The sequence below is a fragment of the Ranitomeya variabilis genome, chromosome 5 (assembly GCF_051348905.1).
Source record: "Ranitomeya variabilis isolate aRanVar5 chromosome 5, aRanVar5.hap1, whole genome shotgun sequence".
In the NCBI taxonomy this organism is placed as follows: Eukaryota; Metazoa; Chordata; class Amphibia; order Anura; family Dendrobatidae; genus Ranitomeya; species Ranitomeya variabilis.
Genome location: NC_135236.1, coordinates 675,940,561 through 675,961,402, shown reverse-complemented (window position 1 = coordinate 675,961,402; position 20,842 = coordinate 675,940,561). Strand labels below are relative to the sequence as shown.

The window sequence follows — 20,842 nt, the reverse complement described above, 5'->3', positions numbered from 1 at the left end:
CCGCATACCGGAAGCACCCCACATGATCCGCCCCATACCGGGAGCTCCCCACAGGACCTGCCCCATATCGGGAGCTCCCTACAGGACCTACCCCATACCGGGAGCTCTCTACAGGACCTGCCCCATACCGGGAGCTCCCCGCAGGACCTGCCCCATACCGGGAGCTCCCCACAGGACCCGCCCCATATCGGGAGCTCCCCACAGGACCCGGCCGGTACCGAGAAGTGCCCCACAGGATCCGCCCCATACCGGGAGCTCCCCACAGGACCCGCCCCATACCGGGAGCTCCCCGCAGGACCCGCCCCATACCGGGAGCTCCCTACAGGACCCTCCCCATACCGGGAGCTCCCCGCAGGACCTGCCCCATACCGGGAGCTCCCCACAGGATCCGCCCCACACCGGGAGTGCCCTACAGGACCCATCCCATACCGGGAGCGTCCCATACTGAGAAGCGCCTCACAGGATCCGCCCCATACCGGGAGCATCCCACAGGACCCGCCCCAAACAGAGAGCGCCCCACAGGACGCACCGCATACCAAGATCGCCCCATAGGACCTGCCGCCTACCAAGTGCGCCCCACAGGACCCACCTCATACCGAGAGCCCCACAGGACCCGCCCCATATCAGGAGTGCCACACATGACCCGTCCTATATCGGGAGCGCCCCACAGGACCTGTTATACACTGGGAAAACCCCACAAGACCCGCTGAGTTGGTGATCTTATAAGAGGCTCTTCTCACCGTCACAATTCGGCCCTTATCACAGTCGCTCACATCGTCTCACTCTCTTATTTTTTCTGCTCCCAACACACCAGGTGTGTAAAATTTGTCAGGGCTCCTGGACCCAAAACCCCACACATCGTTCCCTGGACTTCTGATCACACACAATCCAACATTGTATACAAGTTAGGATTTATTAACAAGTATGAAAACCTCTCACTCTGGTTGCGCTCTCTCTCTCCCGCTCGATCTCCACCCTCCCGCTCGATCTCTCCCCTCCCGCTCGATCTCCACCCTCCCGCTCGATCTCTCCCCTCCCGCTCGATCTCTCCCCTCCCGCTCGATCTCTCCCCTCCCGCTCGATCTCTCCCCTCCCGCTCGATCTCCACCCTCCCGCTCGATCTCCACCCTCCCGCTCGATCTCCCCCCTCCCGCTCGATCTCTCCCCTCCCGCTCGATCTCTCCCCTCCCGCTCGATCTCCACCCTCCCGCTCGATCTTCACCCTCCCGCTCGATCTCTCTCCTCCCGCTCGATCTCCACCCTCCCGCTCGATCTCTCCCCTCCCGCTCGATCTCCACCCTCCCGCTCGATCTCCACCCTCCCGCTCGATCTCCACCCTCCCGCTCGATCTCCACCCTCCCGCTCGATCTCCACCCTCCCGCTCGATCTCCACCCTCCCGCTCGATCTCCACCCTCCCGCTCGATCTCCACCCTCCCGCTCGATCTCTCCCCTCCCGCTCGATCTCTCCCCTCCCGCTCGATCTCTCCCCTCCCGCTCGATCTCTCCCCTCCCGCTCGATCTCCACCCTCCCGGCGCTACCAAGAGTGGAGTCAGGTAAGAAATGCTTCGATGTGTATGGTAACAAAAAAAATATACAAAAACCCCCATCAGTCTGGCTGCGGTCGTTGCAGTACAGGCAGTTGTGCGTCTCGTTGCTGGCGGTGGCAGCGCCGTCCCGCTAAAACGTCCAGTGTAAGTCGTGTAAATCTCCGGCTTCTCCCAGATCGCCGTCCGCTTCTAGAAAGTTCATCAGGGCGGCTTCATCGTCTTCAAAATCGAACGGCGAACCGTCACCTAGGGGGAACAAAAATGTCACCAACCGGCGAGTGCTAGTCCTTTAAGAAAAGATGTACCGGTAATTTGCATATTTTCCCATAATGCTCTGCTAACAAGTCCCGCCCCCGGCTGGTCTCCCTAACAAATTCCCTTAGTAGTGAATTTCCATTTTTGCTTTTTCGTTTTTTTTCTCCCCTTCATCAACGGGCCGTAACTTTTTTTTTATTCTTCCGTCCGTATAGCGGTACAAGGGCTCGTTCTATCGGGGACGAGCTGTTTTTTTTTTTGTTTTTTTTTCTTAATGACAACATTACTTTTACCATTTAATGAGGCTTTGTTTAGACGTAATTCATAGTGGGGTAAAAATTATCTGGTCACATGATTTCTGCACGACAGCACGATTATGGAGATATCAAACATTTTTTTTTTTTACTTTTAAAATACGAAAATTACAATTTGGCAAAAAAAAAAAAAAAAAAAAAAAAAAAAGGATGAAAATTTTTTTTTTTTTAAAAGTTGATTTGTGTTGAACTTTCTGAGATCGGTGATGTTATTTTTTATTTTATAATCTTGTGTGTTAAGTCTGACTTTTACACGAATATTTTCAATTTATTATTTATGAGGGCGATTTATATCTTTTTTTAATTAATTTTTATATTATTTAAATATTTTTATAGAAATTTTTTTAATTAAATTGGACTTTCTTTTTTGGCTCCTTGCCAATCGGGACACGATATCATTCGTGATCTCAGACACCCGGACACATCTCCGGGACATCGGGCGACCAGTGACGTTAGCGACAGAGGAAACGCTCAGCTTTTCCAGACTCCTAAATGGCAGATTCTAGAAAGTCCGGAACCTCGGGGGTTGGCCTAGGAATATCATTGGTGGTTGGAGTGTGTCGTCTTACTTAGCAGGTTGTCGGGCAGCGGGAATGAAGGCAGGTTGTCGCTGTGAGAAGATGCGTCTAACTTCTCGATTTCTGAGGGAGACAGATGAACCATCTCCTCCTTCTGCACCTGCGGAGTGAACAGAACACCCCCCGATGACATCACACGATCCAGAGACAAATGAAAAATGTAGAAAAGTGAGTGCGCACCTCGCAGGGCGGCAAGGCTGAGGGCGACTTCTTCAGGAGTTCGCTGGGGCTTGTGTCACCATTGAACGGTGGGGAATGTAACCTGCGGAGGAGAGGAGATGATGAGAGTTCTTCTCCTGACCCTGCAGTTCCTCACTGTAACTGTAGGGGGAGTCGGAGATCGTCACTTGGTCCCACCTCTGCAGTTCCACGATTTGCTTTGCGATCTCCCTGCCGATGTTCGCGGCCCCGAGCAGCGTCCCGCTGGACATCCCCGGAACGTTCAGGAAGGAACGCTTGGAACCATCTGCAGGGAACAAAGAAGACCCCTATAACCCCGAGCTGCCAAGTTGCACATTCCAGGACAAAGTCCACAGGGGTCTCCTACCTTCTGAAGAATGGGAGCTACCGGGGAGGGATGCCGTCTCCAGTGACGATCCACGACCTCTGCAGCCAAGAAAAAAAAATGTAGTAAAACTTATATTGTGTTGCTGGCCCTTTAAATAGGAAATTAAAGGAGAACTCCAGCTTTATAGTAAAGAGGCAGCAAGGAACGGGATTAAAAACTGCAGAATATTAACGAGGGTCATGTATATTCAGTGATTACTTTGTTTAGCTCTCGGTATATAAAAGCACTTACGACACGACGGTGTTGATGGACACGATGTACTCAATGTCTTTGGTCCAAGGGTTGATGAAGCTGAACCACTGGCTTTGTAAAATGATGAAGGACCCATCTTTGGCCTTGAACTTATACGGATTTGTCAGGATTTTCTCTTTGCTTTGTAAAACTAGTGATTAAAAAAAAATAAAAAAAAAATTGAGAGATCCTCGTGGGCGGGGCCTATATATAATCTCCATGGGCAGTGAGACAATGCATGGAAACTCAAACATTTATTTAGGTAGGGTCATCATGTTTGGAATGTGTAGAGTAGATTGACATGGGTGCGATCAGAGTGGGGCGAAACGGAATGAGCCAGATCTGCGTGGGCGGGGTTAGCAGACGATGGAGCAGCATGGGAGGGATCAGGAGGTTTAAAGCAAATCAGCTTTTAGAAATTCTCTCCTTATAAGAAATTAAATAAATATATGGGATAACTAACCGATCCCTAGGGGTACAGACGCTGGTACCGCCACTGTTGGGGCGGTGGTTGGTCATGCGCACTGCCGCTTCATTGATTCTTAATTAAAGTGCCAGTGCTCAGCTACCTCCGGCGGTCCCAGGACCGACAACGGTTTCATTTATCCAGAATTTTTTTTTTTTTTTTTAAAGGAATGAAACGCATTGGTAAAAAATTAGTTACGCACCGGTTTTATGTTGTTCGGTGAGATGGCCGTGGTCGTCTGGATGGAAGTGCTCGTAGCAGGAAGTTCCCAGAAGCTCCTGTGGAAGATAACCTAAAATGGCTGTAGCTCTGGAGGGAGAGAATATTGTATTTCGATGCATAAATAAGCAGCAAAAATTTACAAAAACGTGATTTAAAAAATAAAAAAATATTTGACATTAGATATTGGCCCCCTCCCCTCCTCACACCCCCTCCCCAGTAGGCGGAGCTTTGGCCTGTGAAGGTTTTTCTTACCGTTGATCTACATACACAAATTTACCATCCATGGTATAACGGGTGACAAACTCTGCGGGTTTCACTCTGATTTCCGCCGTGCTGTGCGGCACGATGTACGGATGTAACCGGCCGATGGCCACGAGGCAGCGGAAGTTGTATGACTCTTTGTCTTCCTCGCAGTCCTCTTCAACCCCTAATTCACTGGAATGGCAGGTCTTCAGGTACCCGGTGCAATGGATGGTGCAGTATCGGTGGTGCTCTGTGAGAACGGAAGGTCGGGTAAGAAAATGCGGCAGTATTCAGACAGGTGGTGTAATATAGTCAGTGCAGTGCCCTCTGGTGGCAAACAGCGGTGGTGTAATATAGTCAGTGCAGTGCCCCCTGGTGGCAGACAGCGGTGGTGTTGTATAGTCAGTGCAGTGCCCTCTGCTGGCAGACAGCGGTGGTGTTGTATAGTCAGTACAGTGCCCTCTGGTGGCAGACAGCGGTGGTGTTGTACATTCAGTGTAGTGCCCTCTGGTGGCAGACAGTGGTGGTGTTGTATAGTCAGTGCAGTGCCCTCTGCTGGCAGACAGCGGTGGTGTTGTATAGTCAGTGCAGTGCCCTCTGGTGGCAGACAGCGGTGGTGTTGTACATTCAGTGTAGTGCCCTCTGGTGGCAGACAGTGGTGGTGTTGTATAGTCAGTGCAGTGCCCTCTGGTGGCAGACAGTGGTGGTGTTGTATAGTCAGTGCAGTGCCCCCTGGTGACAGACAGCGGTGGTGTTGTACATTCAGTGCAGTGCCCCCTGGTGGCAGACAGTGGTGGTGTTGTATAGTCAGTGCAGTGCCCTCTGGTGGCAGACAGTGGTGGTGTTGTATAGTCAGTGCAGTGCCCTCTGGTGGCAGACAGCGGTGGTGTTGTACATTCAGTGCAGTGCCCCCTGGTGGCAGACAGTGGTGGTGTAATGTAGTCAGTGCAGTGCCCTCTGGTGGCAGACAGTGGTGGTGTTGTATAGTCAGTGCAGTGCCCTCTGGTGGCAGACAGTGGTGGTGTAATATAGTCAGTGCAGCGCCCTCTGGTGGCAGACAGTGGTGGTGTTGCATAGTCAGTGCAGTGCCCTCTGGTGGCAGACAGTGGTGGTGTTGCATAGTCAGTGCAGTGCCCTCTGGTGGCAGACAGTGGTGGTGTAATGTAGTCAGTGCAGTGCCCTCTGGTGACAGACAGCGGTGGTGTAATGTAGTCAGTGCAGTGCCCTCTGGTGGCAGACAGTGGTGGTGTTGCATAGTCAGTGCAGTGCCCTCTGGTGGCAGACAGCGGTGGTGTTGTATAGTCAGTGCAGTGCCCTCTGGTGGCAGACAGCGGTGGTGTAATGTAGTCAGTGCAGTGCCCTCTGGTGGCAGACAGTGGTGGTGTTGCATAGTCAGTGCAGTGCCCTCTGGTGGCAGACAGCGGTGGTGTTGTATAGTCAGTGCAGTGCCCTCTGGTGGCAGACAGCGGTGGTGTAATGTAGTCAGTGCAGTGCCCTCTGGTGGCAGACAGTGGTGGTGTTGCATAGTCAGTGCAGTGCCCTCTGGTGGCAGACAGCGGTGGTGTTGTATAGTCAGTGCAGTGCCCTCTGGTGGCAGACAGCGGTGGTGTAATGTAGTCAGTGCAGTGCCCTCTGGTGGCAGACAGCGGTGGTGTAATGTAGTCAGTGCAGTGCCCTCTGGTGACAGACAGCGGTGGTGTAATGTAGTCAGTGCAGTGCCCTCTGGTGGCAGACAGTGGTGGTGTAATGTAGTCAGTGCAGTGCCCTCTGGTGGCAGACAGTGGTGGTGTAATGTAGTCAGTGCAGTGCCCTCTGGTGGCAGACAGTGGTGGTGTAATGTAGTCAGTGCAGTGCCCTCTGGTGGCAGACAGCGGTGGTGTTGTATAGTCAGTGCAGTGCCCTCTGGTGGCAGACAGTGGTGGTGTAATGTAGTCAGTGCAGTGCCCCCTGGTGACAGACAGCGGTGGTGTAATATAGTCAGTGCAGCGCCCCCTGGTGGCAGACAGCGGTGGTGTTGTATAGTCAGTGCAGTGCCCTCTGGTGGCAGACAGCGGTGGTGTAATGTAGTCAGTGCAGTGCCCTCTGGTGGCAGACAGCGGTGGTGTTGTATAATCAGTGTAGTGCCCTCTGGTGGCAGACAGTGGTGGTGTTGTATAGTCAGTGCAGTGCCCTCTGGTGGCAGACAGCGGTGGTGTTGTATAGTCAGTGCAGCGCCCTCTGGTGGCAGACAGTGGTGGTGTTGTATAGTCAGTGCAGCGCCCTCTGGTGGCAGACAGCGGTGGTGTAATGTAGTCAGTGCAGTGCCCTCTGGTGGCAGACAGTGGTGGTGTTGTATAGTCAGTGCAGTGCCCTCTGGTGGCAGACAGTGGTGGTGTAATATAGTCAGTGCAGCGCCCTCTGGTGGCAGACAGTGGTGGTGTTGCATAGTCAGTGCAGTGCCCTCTGGTGGCAGACAGTGGTGGTGTTGCATAGTCAGTGCAGTGCCCTCTGGTGGCAGACAGTGGTGGTGTAATGTAGTCAGTGCAGTGCCCTCTGGTGACAGACAGCGGTGGTGTAATGTAGTCAGTGCAGTGCCCTCTGGTGGCAGACAGTGGTGGTGTTGCATAGTCAGTGCAGTGCCCTCTGGTGGCAGACAGCGGTGGTGTTGTATAGTCAGTGCAGTGCCCTCTGGTGGCAGACAGCGGTGGTGTAATGTAGTCAGTGCAGTGCCCTCTGGTGGCAGACAGTGGTGGTGTTGCATAGTCAGTGCAGTGCCCTCTGGTGGCAGACAGCGGTGGTGTTGTATAGTCAGTGCAGTGCCCTCTGGTGGCAGACAGCGGTGGTGTAATGTAGTCAGTGCAGTGCCCTCTGGTGGCAGACAGTGGTGGTGTTGCATAGTCAGTGCAGTGCCCTCTGGTGGCAGACAGCGGTGGTGTTGTATAGTCAGTGCAGTGCCCTCTGGTGGCAGACAGCGGTGGTGTAATGTAGTCAGTGCAGTGCCCTCTGGTGGCAGACAGCGGTGGTGTAATGTAGTCAGTGCAGTGCCCTCTGGTGACAGACAGCGGTGGTGTAATGTAGTCAGTGCAGTGCCCTCTGGTGGCAGACAGTGGTGGTGTAATGTAGTCAGTGCAGTGCCCTCTGGTGGCAGACAGTGGTGGTGTAATGTAGTCAGTGCAGTGCCCTCTGGTGGCAGACAGTGGTGGTGTAATGTAGTCAGTGCAGTGCCCTCTGGTGGCAGACAGCGGTGGTGTTGTATAGTCAGTGCAGTGCCCTCTGGTGGCAGACAGTGGTGGTGTAATGTAGTCAGTGCAGTGCCCTCTGGTGGCAGACAGCGGTGGTGTTGTATAGTCAGTGCAGTGCCCTCTGGTGGCAGACAGTGGTGGTGTAATGTAGTCAGTGCAGTGCCCTCTGGTGGCAGACAGCGGTGGTGTAATGTAGTCAGTGCAGTGCCCTCTGGTGGCAGACAGCGGTGGTGTAATGTAGTCAGTGCAGTGCCCTCTGGTGACAGACAGCGGTGGTGTAATATAGTCAGTGCAGCGCCCTCTGGTGGCAGACAGTGGTGGTGTTGTATAATCAGTGCAGTGCCCCCTGGTGGCAGACAGCGGTGGTGTAATGTAGTCAGTGCAGTGCCCTCTGGTGGCAGACAGTGGTGGTGTAATGTAGTCAGTGCAGTGCCCTCTGGTGGCAGACAGTGGTGGTGTTGCATAGTCAGTGCAGTGCCCTCTGGTGGCAGACAGCGGTGGTGTTGTATAGTCAGTGCAGCGCCCCCTGGTGGCAGACAGCGGTGGTGTTGTATAGTCAGTGCAGTGCCCTCTGGTGGCAGACAGCGGTGGTGTTGTATAGTCAGTGCAGTGCCCTCTGGTGGCAGACAGCGGTGGTGTAATGTAGTCAGTGCAGTGCCCTCTGGTGGCAGACAGCGGTGGTGTAATGTAGTCAGTGCAGTGCCCTCTGGTGGCAGACAGCGGTGGTGTTGTATAATCAGTGTAGTGCCCTCTGGTGGCAGACAGTGGTGGTGTTGTATAGTCAGTGCAGTGCCCTCTGGTGGCAGACAGCGGTGGTGTTGTATAGTCAGTGCAGCGCCCTCTGGTGGCAGACAGTGGTGGTGTTGTATAGTCAGTGCAGTGCCCTCTGGTGGCAGACAGTGGTGGTGTTGTATAGTCAGTGCAGTGCCCTCTGGTGGCAGACAGTGGTGGTGTAATATAGTCAGTGCAGCGCCCTCTGGTGGCAGACAGTGGTGGTGTTGCATAGTCAGTGCAGTGCCCTCTGGTGGCAGACAGCGGTGGTGTTGTATAGTCAGTGCAGTGCCCTCTGGTGGCAGACAGCGGTGGTGTAATGTAGTCAGTGCAGTGCCCTCTGGTGGCAGACAGCGGTGGTGTTGTATAGTCAGTGCAGTGCCCCCTGGTGGCAGACAGCGGTGGTGTAATGTAGTCAGTGCAGTGCCCTCTGGTGACAGACAGCGGTGGTGTAATGTAGTCAGTGCAGTGCCCTCTGGTGGCAGACAGTGGTGGTGTTGTATAGTCAGTGCAGTGCCCTCTGGTGGCAGACAGCGGTGGTGTAATGTAGTCAGTGCAGTGCCCTCTGGTGGCAGACAGCGGTGGTGTTGTATAGTCAGTGCAGTGCCCTCTGGTGGCAGACAGCGGTGGTGTAATGTAGTCAGTGCAGTGCCCTCTGGTGGCAGACAGCGGTGGTGTAATGTAGTCAGTGCAGTGCCCTCTGGTGACAGACAGCGGTGGTGTAATGTAGTCAGTGCAGTGTCCTCTGGTGGCAGACAGTGGTGGTGTAATGTAGTCAGTGCAGTGCCCTCTGGTGGCAGACAGTGGTGGTGTAATGTAGTCAGTGCAGTGCCCTCTGGTGGCAGACAGTGGTGGTGTAATGTAGTCAGTGCAGTGCCCTCTGGTGGCAGACAGCGGTGGTGTTGTATAGTCAGTGCAGTGCCCTCTGGTGGCAGACAGCGGTGGTGTAATGTAGTCAGTGCAGTGCCCTCTGGTGGCAGACAGCGGTGGTGTAATGTAGTCAGTGCAGTGCCCTCTGGTGACAGACAGCGGTGGTGTAATATAGTCAGTGCAGCGCCCTCTGGTGGCAGACAGTGGTGGTGTTGTATAATCAGTGCAGTGCCCCCTGGTGGCAGACAGCGGTGGTGTAATGTAGTCAGTGCAGTGCCCTCTGGTGGCAGACAGTGGTGGTGTAATGTAGTCAGTGCAGTGCCCTCTGGTGGCAGACAGTGGTGGTGTTGCATAGTCAGTGCAGTGCCCTCTGGTGGCAGACAGCGGTGGTGTTGTATAGTCAGTGCAGCGCCCTCTGGTGGCAGACAGTGGTGGTGTTGTATAGTCAGTGCAGTGCCCTCTGGTGACAGACAGCGGTGGTGTAATGTAGTCAGTGCAGTGCCCTCTGGTGGCAGACAGTGGTGGTGTAATGTAGTCAGTGGAGTGCCCTCTGGTGGCAGACAGTGGTGGTGTAATGTAGTCAGTGCAGTGCCCTCTGGTGGCAGACAGTGGTGGTGTTGCATAGTCAGTGCAGCGCCCTCTGGTGGCAGACAGCGGTGGTGTTGTATAGTCAGTGCAGTGCCCTCTGGTGGCAGACAGCGGTGGTGTAATGTAGTCAGTGCAGTGCCCTCTGGTGACAGACAGCGGTGGTGTAATATAGTCAGTGCAGCGCCCTCTGGTGGCAGACAGTGGTGGTGTAATGTAGTCAGTGCAGTGCCCTCTGGTGGCAGACAGTGGTGGTGTTGCATAGTCAGTGCAGTGCCCTCTGGTGGCAGACAGCGGTGGTGTTGTATAGTCAGTGCAGTGCCCTCTGGTGGCAGACAGCGGTGGTGTAATGTAGTCAGTGCAGTGCCCTCTGGTGGCAGACAGCGGTGGTGTTGTATAGTCAGTGCAGTGCCCTCTGGTGGCAGACAGTGGTGGTGTAATGTAGTCAGTGCAGCGCCCTCTGGTGGCAGACAGTGGTGGTGTTGTATAATCAGTGCAGTGCCCCCTGGTGGCAGACAGCGGTGGTGTTGTATAATCAGTGCAGTGCCCTCTGGTGGCAGACAGCGGTGGTGTAATGTAGTCAGTGCAGTGCCCTCTGGTGACAGACAGCGGTGGTGTAATATAGTCAGTGCAGCGCCCTCTGGTGGCAGACAGTGGTGGTGCAGTATAGTCAGTGCAGTGCCCCCTGGTGGCAGACAGCGGTGGTGTAATGCAGTCACCTTTCTTCTTTGCTCCCGGTAAGAAGGTGTTGCCCTCCTTGCTTAGGTCTCGGCCGACCTTCATCCGGCAGAAGAACGAGCGCCGGGACCCCCAGTGCATGCGGGAGCGGTCGGGGGTGACGTGACTGCGCACCTGCAACCCAGCTTTCCAAACAGGAGAAGGAGACGGTCAGATCTGATCGGGGCCAGTAAGGAACAGAGTGATAGAGAAAGATGGAGGAAATTCACAGAATCAGAGAGTGCCTTAGGACGGGGGGCTAGTGACCACCCTCACACAGGGGAGATGGCAGAACGCCGGACGCCCTCTTTGTGCCCCTCTATTTTTCCTATCCGCACCATTTCCAGGATCTCTGCTTGCTGGAGTCGTGTAAACGCAGGTGACGGATCCAGTGTCCCCCATTACAGACTCTCAGCTTTTACCAGCAAAGATGTTACCATTCACTGACTGCAAGCAGAGATGGTGAAAAAGATGTGGAATTACAGGAGATGCGACGTGGGGATGTTTTTGATCTTCGCACAAAGGTACAGAGGTAGTGACAGAGCGGGCGCTGGATCTGATCAGAAGGTTCACAGCGAAAGGTCAGCAACAAGAGGTGGGAAGGAGAATGGCGCTGACAACGGACAGAGTGTTCTTACTTTTGGCATCAATGAGCTTCTCCCTCAGGGCGATGTCAGGGGAAGCGAGCTGCTCCTTCACTTTGGCAACATCTTTGGGATGAAGATAATCAAACAGACTCTTCCCTACAAGATCAGCCTGAAAGAGGAACCAGGAGCAAGATAAGGAGCCATCACCTCCAGAGCTGCGCTCACTATTCTGCTGGTGCAGTCACTGTGTACATACATTACATTACTGATCCTGAGTTACCTCCTGTATTATACCCCAGAGCTGCACTCGCTATTCTGCTGGTGCAGTCACTTGGTGCATACATTACATTACTGATCCTGAGTGGCATCCTGTATTATACCCCAGAGCTGCACTCAGTATTCTGCTGGTGCAGTCACTGTGTACATACATTACATTACTGATCCTGAGTTACATCCTGTATTATACCCCAGAGCTCCACTCACTATTCTGCTGGTGCAGTTGCTGTGTACATACATTACATTACTGATCCTGAGTTACATCCTGTATTATACCCCAGAGCTGCACTCACTATTCTGCTGGTGCAGTCACTGTGTACATACATTACATTACTGATCCTGAGTTGCATCCTGTATTATACCCCAGAGCTGCACTCAGTATTCTGCTGGTGCAGTCACTGTGTACATACATTACATTACTGATCCTGAGTTACATCCTGTATTATATCCCAGAGCTGCACTCACTATTCTGCTGGTGCAGTCACTGTGTACATACAGTACATTACTGATCCTGAGTTACATACTGTATTATATCCCAGAGCTGCACTCACTATTCTGCTGGTGCAGTTGCTGTGTACATACATTACATTACTGATCCTGAGTTACATCCTGTATTATACCCCAGAGCTGCACTCACTATTCTGCTGGTGCAGTCACTGTGTACATACATTACATTACTGATCCTGAGTTACATCCTGTATTACACTCCAGAGCTGCACTCACTATTCTGCTGGTGAAGTCACTGTGTACATACATTACATTACTGATTCCGAGTTACATCCTGTATTATACCCCAGAGCTGCGCTCTCTGCTGGTGCAGTCACTGTGTACATACATTACATTACTGATCCCGAGTTACATCCTGTATTATACCCCAGAGCTGCACTCACTATTCTGCTGGTGCAGTCACTGTGTACATACATTACATTACTGATCCTGAGTTACACCCTGTATTATACCCCAGAGCTGCGCTCTCTGCTGGTGCAGTCACTGTGTACATACATTACATTACTGATCCTGAGTTACACCCTGTATTATACCCCAGAGCTGCACTCACTATTCTGCTGGTGCAGTCACTGTGTACATACATTACATTACTGATCCTGAGTTACACCCTGTATTATACCCCAGAGCTGCACTCACTATTCTGCTGGTGCAGTCACTGTGTACATACATTACATTACTGATCCTGAGTTACACCCTGTATTATACCCCAGAGCTGCACTCACTATTCTGCTGGTGCAGTCACTGTGTACATACATTACATTACTGATCCTGAGTTACACCCTGTATTATACCCCAGAGCTGCACTCACTATTCTGCTGGTGCAGTCACTGTGTACATACATTACATTACTGATCCTGAGTTACCTCCTGTATTATACTCCAGAGCTGCACTCACTATTCTGCTGGTGAAGTCACTGTGTACATACATTACATTACTGATCCTGAGTTACATCCTGTATTATACCCCAGAGCTGCACTCACTATTCTGCTGGTGCAGTCACTGTGTACATACATTACATTACTGATCCTGAGTTACACCCTGTATTATACCCCAGAGCTGCACTCACTATTCTGCTGGTGCAGTCACTGTGTACATACATTACATTACTGACCCGGAGTTACCTCCTGTATTATACTCCAGAGCTGCACTCACTATTCTGCTGGTGAAGTCACTGTGTACATACATTACATTACTGATCCTGAGTTACACCCTGTATTATACCGCAGAGCTGCGCTCTCTGCTGGTGCAGTCACTGTGTACATACATTACATTACTGATCCTGAGTTACATCCTGTATTATACCCCAGAGCTGCACTCACTATTCTGCTGGTGCAGTCACTGTGTACATACATTACATTACTGATCCTGAGTTACATCCTGTATTATACTCCAGAGCTGCACTCACTATTCTGCTGGTGCAGTCACTGTGTACATGCATTACATTACTGATCCTTAGTTACATCCTGTATTATACCCCAGAGCTGCACTCACTATTCTGCTGGTGCAGTCACTGTGTACATACATTACATTACTGATCCTGAGTTACATCCTGTATTATACCCCAGAGCTGCACTCACTATTCTGCTGGTGCAGTCACTGTGTACATATATTACATTACTGATCCTGAGTTACATCCTGTATTATACCCCAGAGCTGCACTCACTATTCTGCTGGTGCAGTCACTGTGTACATACATTACATTACTGATTCTGAGTTACATCCTGTATTATACCCCAGAGCTGCACTCACTATTCTGCCGGTGCAGTCACTGTGTACATACATTACATTACTGATCCTGAGTTACATCCTGTATTATACTCCAGAGCTGCACTCACTATTCTGCTGGTGCAGTCACTGTGTACATGCATTACATTACTGATCCTTAGTTACATCCTGTATTATACCCCAGAGCTGCACTCACTATTCTGCTGGTGCAGTCACTGTGTACATACATTACATTACTGATCCTGAGTTACATCCTGTATTATACCCCAGAGCTGCACTCACTATTCTGCTGGTGCAGTCACTGTGTACATACATTACATTACTGATCCTGAGTTGCATCCTGTATTATACCCCAGAGCTGCACTCAGTATTCTGCTGGTGCAGTCACTGTGTACATACATTACATTACTGATCCTGAGTTACATCCTGTATTATATCCCAGAGCTGCACTCACTATTCTGCTGGTGCAGTCACTGTGTACATACAGTACATTACTGATCCTGAGTTACATACTGTATTATATCCCAGAGCTGCACTCACTATTCTGCTGGTGCAGTTGCTGTGTACACACATTACATTACTGATCCTGAGTTACATCCTGTATTATACCCCAGAGCTGCACTCACTATTCTGCTGGTGCAGTCACTGTGTACATACATTACATTACTGATCCTGAGTTACATCCTCTATTACACTCCAGAGCTGCACTCACTATTCTGCTGGTGAAGTCACTGTGTACATACATTACATTACTGATTCCGAGTTACATCCTGTATTATACCCCAGAGCTGCGCTCTCTGCTGGTGCAGTCACTGTGTACATACATTACATTACTGATCCCGAGTTACATCCTGTATTATACCCCAGAGCTGCGCTCTCTGCTGGTGCAGTCACTGTGTACATACATTACATTACTGATCCTGAGTTACACCCTGTATTATACCCCAGAGCTGCACTCACTATTCTGCTGGTGCAGTCACTGTGTACATACATTACATTACTGATCCTGAGTTACACCCTGTATTATACCCCAGAGCTGCACTCACTATTCTGCTGGTGCAGTCACTGTGTACATACATTACATTACTGATCCTGAGTTACACCCTGTATTATACCCCAGAGCTGCACTCACTATTCTGCTGGTGCAGTCACTGTGTACATACATTACATTACTGATCCTGAGTTACCTCCTGTATTATACTCCAGAGCTGCACTCACTATTCTGCTGGTGAAGTCACTGTGTACATACATTACATTACTGATCCTGAGTTACATCCTGTATTATACCCCAGAGCTGCACTCACTATTCTGCTGGTGCAGTCACTGTGTACATACATTACATTACTGATCCTGAGTTACATCCTGTATTATACCCCAGAGCTGCACTCACTATTCTGCTGGTGCAGTCACTGTGTACATACATTACATTACTGATCCTGAGTTACACCCTGTATTATACCCCAGAGCTGCACTCACTATTCTGCTGGTGCAGTCACTGTGTACATACATTACATTACTGATCCTGAGTTACATCCTGTATTATACCCCAGAGCTGCACTCACTATTCTGCTGGTGCAGTCACTGTGTACATACATTACATTACTGATCCTGAGTTACATCCTGTATTATACTCCGGAGCTGCACTCACTATTCTGCTGGTGCAGTCACTGTGTACATACATTACATTACTGATCCTGAGTTACACCCTGTATTATACCCCAGAGCTGCACTCACTATTCTGCTGGTGCAGTCACTGTGTACATACATTACATTACTGATCCTGAGTTACACCCTGTATTATACCCCAGAGCTGCGCTCTCTGCTGGTGCAGTCACTGTGTACATACATTACATTACTGATCCTGAGTTACATCCTGTATTATACCCCAGAGCTGCACTCACTATTCTGCTGGTGCAGTCACTGTGTACATACATTACATTACTGATCCTGAGTTACATCCTGTATTATACTCCAGAGCTGCACTCACTATTCTGCTGGTGCAGTCACTGTGTACATGCATTACATTACTGATCCTTAGTTACATCCTGTATTATACCCCAGAGCTGCACTCACTATTCTGCTGGTGCAGTCACTGTGTACATACATTACATTACTGATCCTGAGTTACATCCTGTATTATACCCCAGAGCTGCACTCACTATTCTGCTGGTGCAGTCACTGTGTACATATATTACATTACTGATCCTGAGTTACATCCTGTATTATACCCCAGAGCTGCACTCACTATTCTGCTGGTGCAGTCACTGTGTACATACATTACTGATCCTGAGTTACATCCTGTATTATACTCCAGAGCTGCACTCACTATTCTGCTGGTGCAGTCACTGTGTACATACATTACATTACTGATTCTGAGTTACATCCTGTATTATACCCCAGAGCTGCACTCACTATTCTGCTGGTGCAGTCACTGTGTACATACATTACATTACTGATCCTGAGTTACATCCTGTATTATACCCCAGAGCTGCGCTCTCTGCTGGTGCAGTCACTGTGTACATACATTACATTACTGATCCTGAGTTACACCCTGTATTATACCCCAGAGCTGCACTCACTATTCTGCTGGTGCAGTCACTGTGTACATACATTACATTACTGATCCTGAGTTACATCCTGTATTATACCCCAGAGCTGCACTCACTATTCTGCTGGTGCAGTCACTGTGTACATACAGTACATTACTGATCCTGAGTTACATCCTGTATTATACCCCAGAGCTGCACTCACTATTCTGCTGGTGCAGTCACTGTGTACATACATTACATTACTGATCCCGAGTTACATCCTGTATTATACTCCAGAGCTGCGCTCTCTGCTGGTGCAGTCACTGTGTACATACATTACATTACTGATCCTGAGTTACATCCTGTATTACACTCCAGAGCTGCACTCACTATTCTGCTGGTGAAGTCACTGTGTACATACATTACATTACTGATTCCGAGTTACATCCTGTATTATACCCCAGAGCTGCGCTCTCTGCTGGTGCAGTCACTGTGTACATACATTACATTACTGATCCTGAGTTACACCCTGTATTATACCCCAGAGCTGCACTCACTATTCTGCTGGTGCAGTCACTGTGTACATACATTACATTACTGATCCTGAGTTACACCCTGTATTATACCCCAGAGCTGCACTCACTATTCTGCTGGTGCAGTCACTGTGTACATACATTACATTACTGATCCTGAGTTACCTCCTGTATTATACTCCAGAGCTGCACTCACTATTCTGCTGGTGAAGTCACTGTGTACATACATTACATTACTGATCCTGAGTTACACCCTGTATTATACCCCAGAGCTGCGCTCTCTGCTGGTGCAGTCACTGTGTACATACATTACATTACTGATCCTGAGTTACATCCTGTATTATACCCCAGAGCTGCACTCACTATTCTGCTGGTGCAGTCACTGTGTACATACATTACATTACTGATCCTGAGTTACATCCTGTATTATACTCCAGAGCTGCACTCACTATTCTGCTGGTGCAGTCACTGTGTACATGCATTACATTACTGATCCTTAGTTACATCCTGTATTATACCCCAGAGCTGCACTCACTATTCTGCTGGTGCAGTCACTGTGTACATACATTACATTACTGATCCTGAGTTACATCCTGTATTATACCCCAGAGCTGCACTCACTATTCTGCTGGTGCAGTCACTGTGTACATACATTACATTACTGATCCTGAGTTGCATCCTGTATTATACCCCAGAGCTGCACTCAGTATTCTGCTGGTGCAGTCACTGTGTACATACATTACATTACTGATCCTGAGTTACATCCTGTATTATATCCCAGAGCTGCACTCACTATTCTGCTGGTGCAGTCACTGTGTACATACATTACATTACTGATCCTGAGTTACATACTGTATTATATCCCAGAGCTGCACTCACTATTCTGCTGGTGCAGTTGCTGTGTACATACATTACATTACTGATCCTGAGTTACATCCTGTATTATACCCCAGAGCTGCACTCACTATTCTGCTGGTGAAGTCACTGTGTACATACATTACATTACTGATTCCGAGTTACATCCTGTATTATACCCCAGAGCTGCGCTCTCTGCTGGTGCAGTCACTGTGTACATACATTACATTACTGATCCCGAGTTACATCCTGTATTATACCCCAGAGCTGCGCTCTCTGCTGGTGCAGTCACTGTGTACATACATTACATTACTGATCCTGAGTTACACCCTGTATTATACCCCAGAGCTGCACTCACTATTCTGCTGGTGCAGTCACTGTGTACATACATTACATTACTGATCCTGAGTTACACCCTGTATTATACCCCAGAGCTGCACTCACTATTCTGCTGGTGCAGTCACTGTGTACATACATTACATTACTGATCCTGAGTTACACCCTGTATTATACCCCAGAGCTGCACTCACTATTCTGTTGGTGCAGTCACTGTGTACATACATTACATTACTGATCCTGAGTTACCTCCTGTATTATACTCCAGAGCTGCACTCACTATTCTGCTGGTGCAGTCACTGTGTACATATATTACATTACTGATCCTGAGTTACATCCTGTATTATACCCCAGAGCTGCACTCACTATTCTGCTGGTGCAGTCACTGTGTACATACATTACTGATCCTGAGTTACATCCTGTATTATACTCCAGAGCTGCACTCACTATTCTGCTGGTGCAGTCACTGTGTACATACATTACATTACTGATTCTGAGTTACATCCTGTATTATACCCCAGAGCTGCACTCACTATTCTGCTGGTGCAGTCACTGTGTACGTACATTACATTACTGATTCTGAGTTACATCCTGTATTATACCCCAGAGCTGCACTCACTATTCTGCTGGTGCAGTCACTGTGTACATACATTACATTACTGATCCTGAGTTACATCCTGTATTATACCCCAGAGCTGCGCTCTCTGCTGGTGCAGTCACTGTGTACATACATTACATTACTGATCCTGAGTTACACCCTGTATTATACCCCAGAGCTGCACTCACTATTCTGCTGGTGCAGTCACTGTGTACATACATTACATTACTGATCCTGAGTTACACCCTGTATTATACCCCAGAGCTGCGCTCTCTGCTGGTGCAGTCACTGTGTACATACAATACATTACTGATCCTGAGTTACATCCTGTATTATACCCCAGAGCTGCACTCACTATTCTGCTGGTGCAGTCACTGTGTACATACATTACATTACTGATCCTGAGTTACATCCTGTATTATACCCCAGAGCTGCACTCACTATTCTGCTGGTGCAGTCACTGTGTACATACATTACTGATCCTGAGTTACACCCTGTATTATACCCCAGAGCTGCACTCACTATTCTGCTGGTGCAGTCACTGTGTACATACATTACATTACTGATCCTGAGTTACACCCTGTATTATATCCCAGAGCTGCACTCACTATTCTGCTGGTGCAGTCACTGTGTACATACATTACATTACTGATCCTGAGTTACATCCTGTATTATACCCCAGAGCTGCACTCACTATTCTGCTGGTGCAGTCACTGTGTACATACATTACATTACTGATCCTGAGTTACATCCTGTATTATACCCCAGAGCTGCACTCACTATTCTGCTGGTGCAGTCACTGTGTACATACATTACTGATCCTGAGTTATATCCTGTATTATACCCCAGAGCTGCACTCACTATTCTGCTGGTGCAGTCACTGTGTACATACATTACATTACTGATCCTGAGTTACATCCTGTATTATACCCCAGAGCTGCGCTCTCTGCTGGTGGGTGGTTGATCTCGCCGCCGCCCCCCCTCCCCCTTCTTTCTGGGTCAGACCTGGTTGCACTTCAGGGTCTTGGAGACGGATTCAGACACGAACAGGATCTTCCCTCTGTCGCAGCCGACCACAAACAGGAAACCGTCGGCCACCTGGAAATAAGGGAAGACAGATCACAGGACCAAACCTGGAGGTGGAGAGGATTGCGAAAGTCATCACCCCCTATAAAACAGTTTTGCAGATTGACCTACAAGCTTACAGGAGATGCTCTTATGTCTGGGACCCCACAATGGGGACCCCACAATGGCGCCCCCCCCCCGAGGAGCCCGCGGAGACACAGGTCCATCCACTACTGACCCCAAAGTTCTGGATTCTGGAAAATTAGCAACAAACCTTCAGAATTAACCTCTTCAGTTCCTCCTGCCGCAAGAACGACGGTTTGTAGCTTTCGACGGCAAACGAGCTGCTGGTACCTGAAACCACAGACAGCAGGTGACAAACTGGGGGCGCTGTTGCATTAAAGTCTATGGTAATTATTCACCTACAATGGTGGTAAAATCCGGTACTACAAGTAATGCACATATGGTGTTTGTGGGAAAAATATTCACTCCCCTCGGACTTTTTTTTACGCTCCTCACAAGTCGTTATTTATTTTCATTTTTTTCATTTTATTTATGATGGATTAATCATCAGGAAGAAAAAAAAAATCAAATCTCTGTAACAAAGTTTCCTTCCCCTGTGTAACAATTATAAGGGGATGAATACTTTTGCATATGGCAATCCTGTGAGGTTTATTTCCAGCATTAGGTCACATGTGAGTCCGGCATTCTCTCCAACCAATGAGGATTTATTCTAGAATTCCTCCCACGCGCTCAACCGGATGAATAAATCCAGATCCCCCAGCCGCGGTTATGCGGAGGCGCTGGAGGGTCCCGCAGTATCCGGCCGCGGGGGAGAGCGGACGCCGACAGCTTTCTACAGACTCACCCTTCAGCGACTTCAGGTGCTGCACCGCCATCTTCAGCACCGTCAGCTTGTCCAGCTTGCGGGGTAAAGGCTCGCACTGAGGAATCATGACAGAAAGCTCCTCGATCAGAGTGTTCATTTTATCCCGCCGCCTCTTCTCCGTCTCACTGTGAGCCTGTCTGCAGGGGACAAACGGAAGAATGAGTGGAGGAGGAAAGGGAAGAGAGAAGACAGGACAGGAGCGGCCGAAAGGGAGGAGAAGACAGGAGCGGAGAAAGGGAAGAGAAGACAGGAGCGGCCGAAAGGGAGGAGAAGACAGGAGCGGCCGAAAGGGAGGAGAAGACAGGAGCGGCCGAAAGGGAGGAGAAGACAGGAGCGGCCGAAAGGGAGGAGAA

The 20,842-nt window shown here is 49.9% G+C and overlaps 1 protein-coding gene across 2 annotated transcripts in view; it reads right to left on the bottom strand.

Moving 5' to 3' along the window:
* Positions 1–701: 701 nt before the first annotated feature.
* BMAL2 (basic helix-loop-helix ARNT like 2) overlaps positions 702–20,842 on the bottom strand; it is a 32,329-nt gene continuing 12,188 nt past the window's right edge. Inside the window, exons 4-18 of one of the 2 annotated variants that reach the window (XR_013215959.1) lie at positions 20,469–20,626; positions 19,875–19,954; positions 19,541–19,633; positions 11,229–11,346; positions 10,593–10,736; positions 4,436–4,676; positions 4,164–4,270; positions 3,496–3,646; positions 3,244–3,302; positions 3,054–3,162; positions 2,877–2,958; positions 2,688–2,796; positions 1,527–1,795; positions 1,261–1,451; positions 702–1,014 (exon numbers count right to left, since the gene is read on the bottom strand). Coding sequence is in view for 1 of the 2 variants with exons in the window: in XM_077266894.1 (XP_077123009.1) it covers positions 1,680–1,795; positions 2,688–2,796; positions 2,877–2,958; positions 3,054–3,162; positions 3,244–3,302; positions 3,496–3,646; positions 4,164–4,270; positions 4,436–4,676; positions 10,593–10,736; positions 11,229–11,346; positions 19,541–19,633; positions 19,875–19,954; positions 20,469–20,626 (1,567 nt within the window). In the remaining variant the exon portion in view is untranslated. Of the gene's footprint in view, positions 1,015–1,260; positions 1,452–1,494; positions 1,796–2,687; positions 2,797–2,876; positions 2,959–3,053; positions 3,163–3,243; positions 3,303–3,495; positions 3,647–4,163; positions 4,271–4,435; positions 4,677–10,592; positions 10,737–11,228; positions 11,347–19,540; positions 19,634–19,874; positions 19,955–20,468; positions 20,627–20,842 lie in introns of those variants that run through there. The other variant, XM_077266894.1, reaches the window with a different exon arrangement.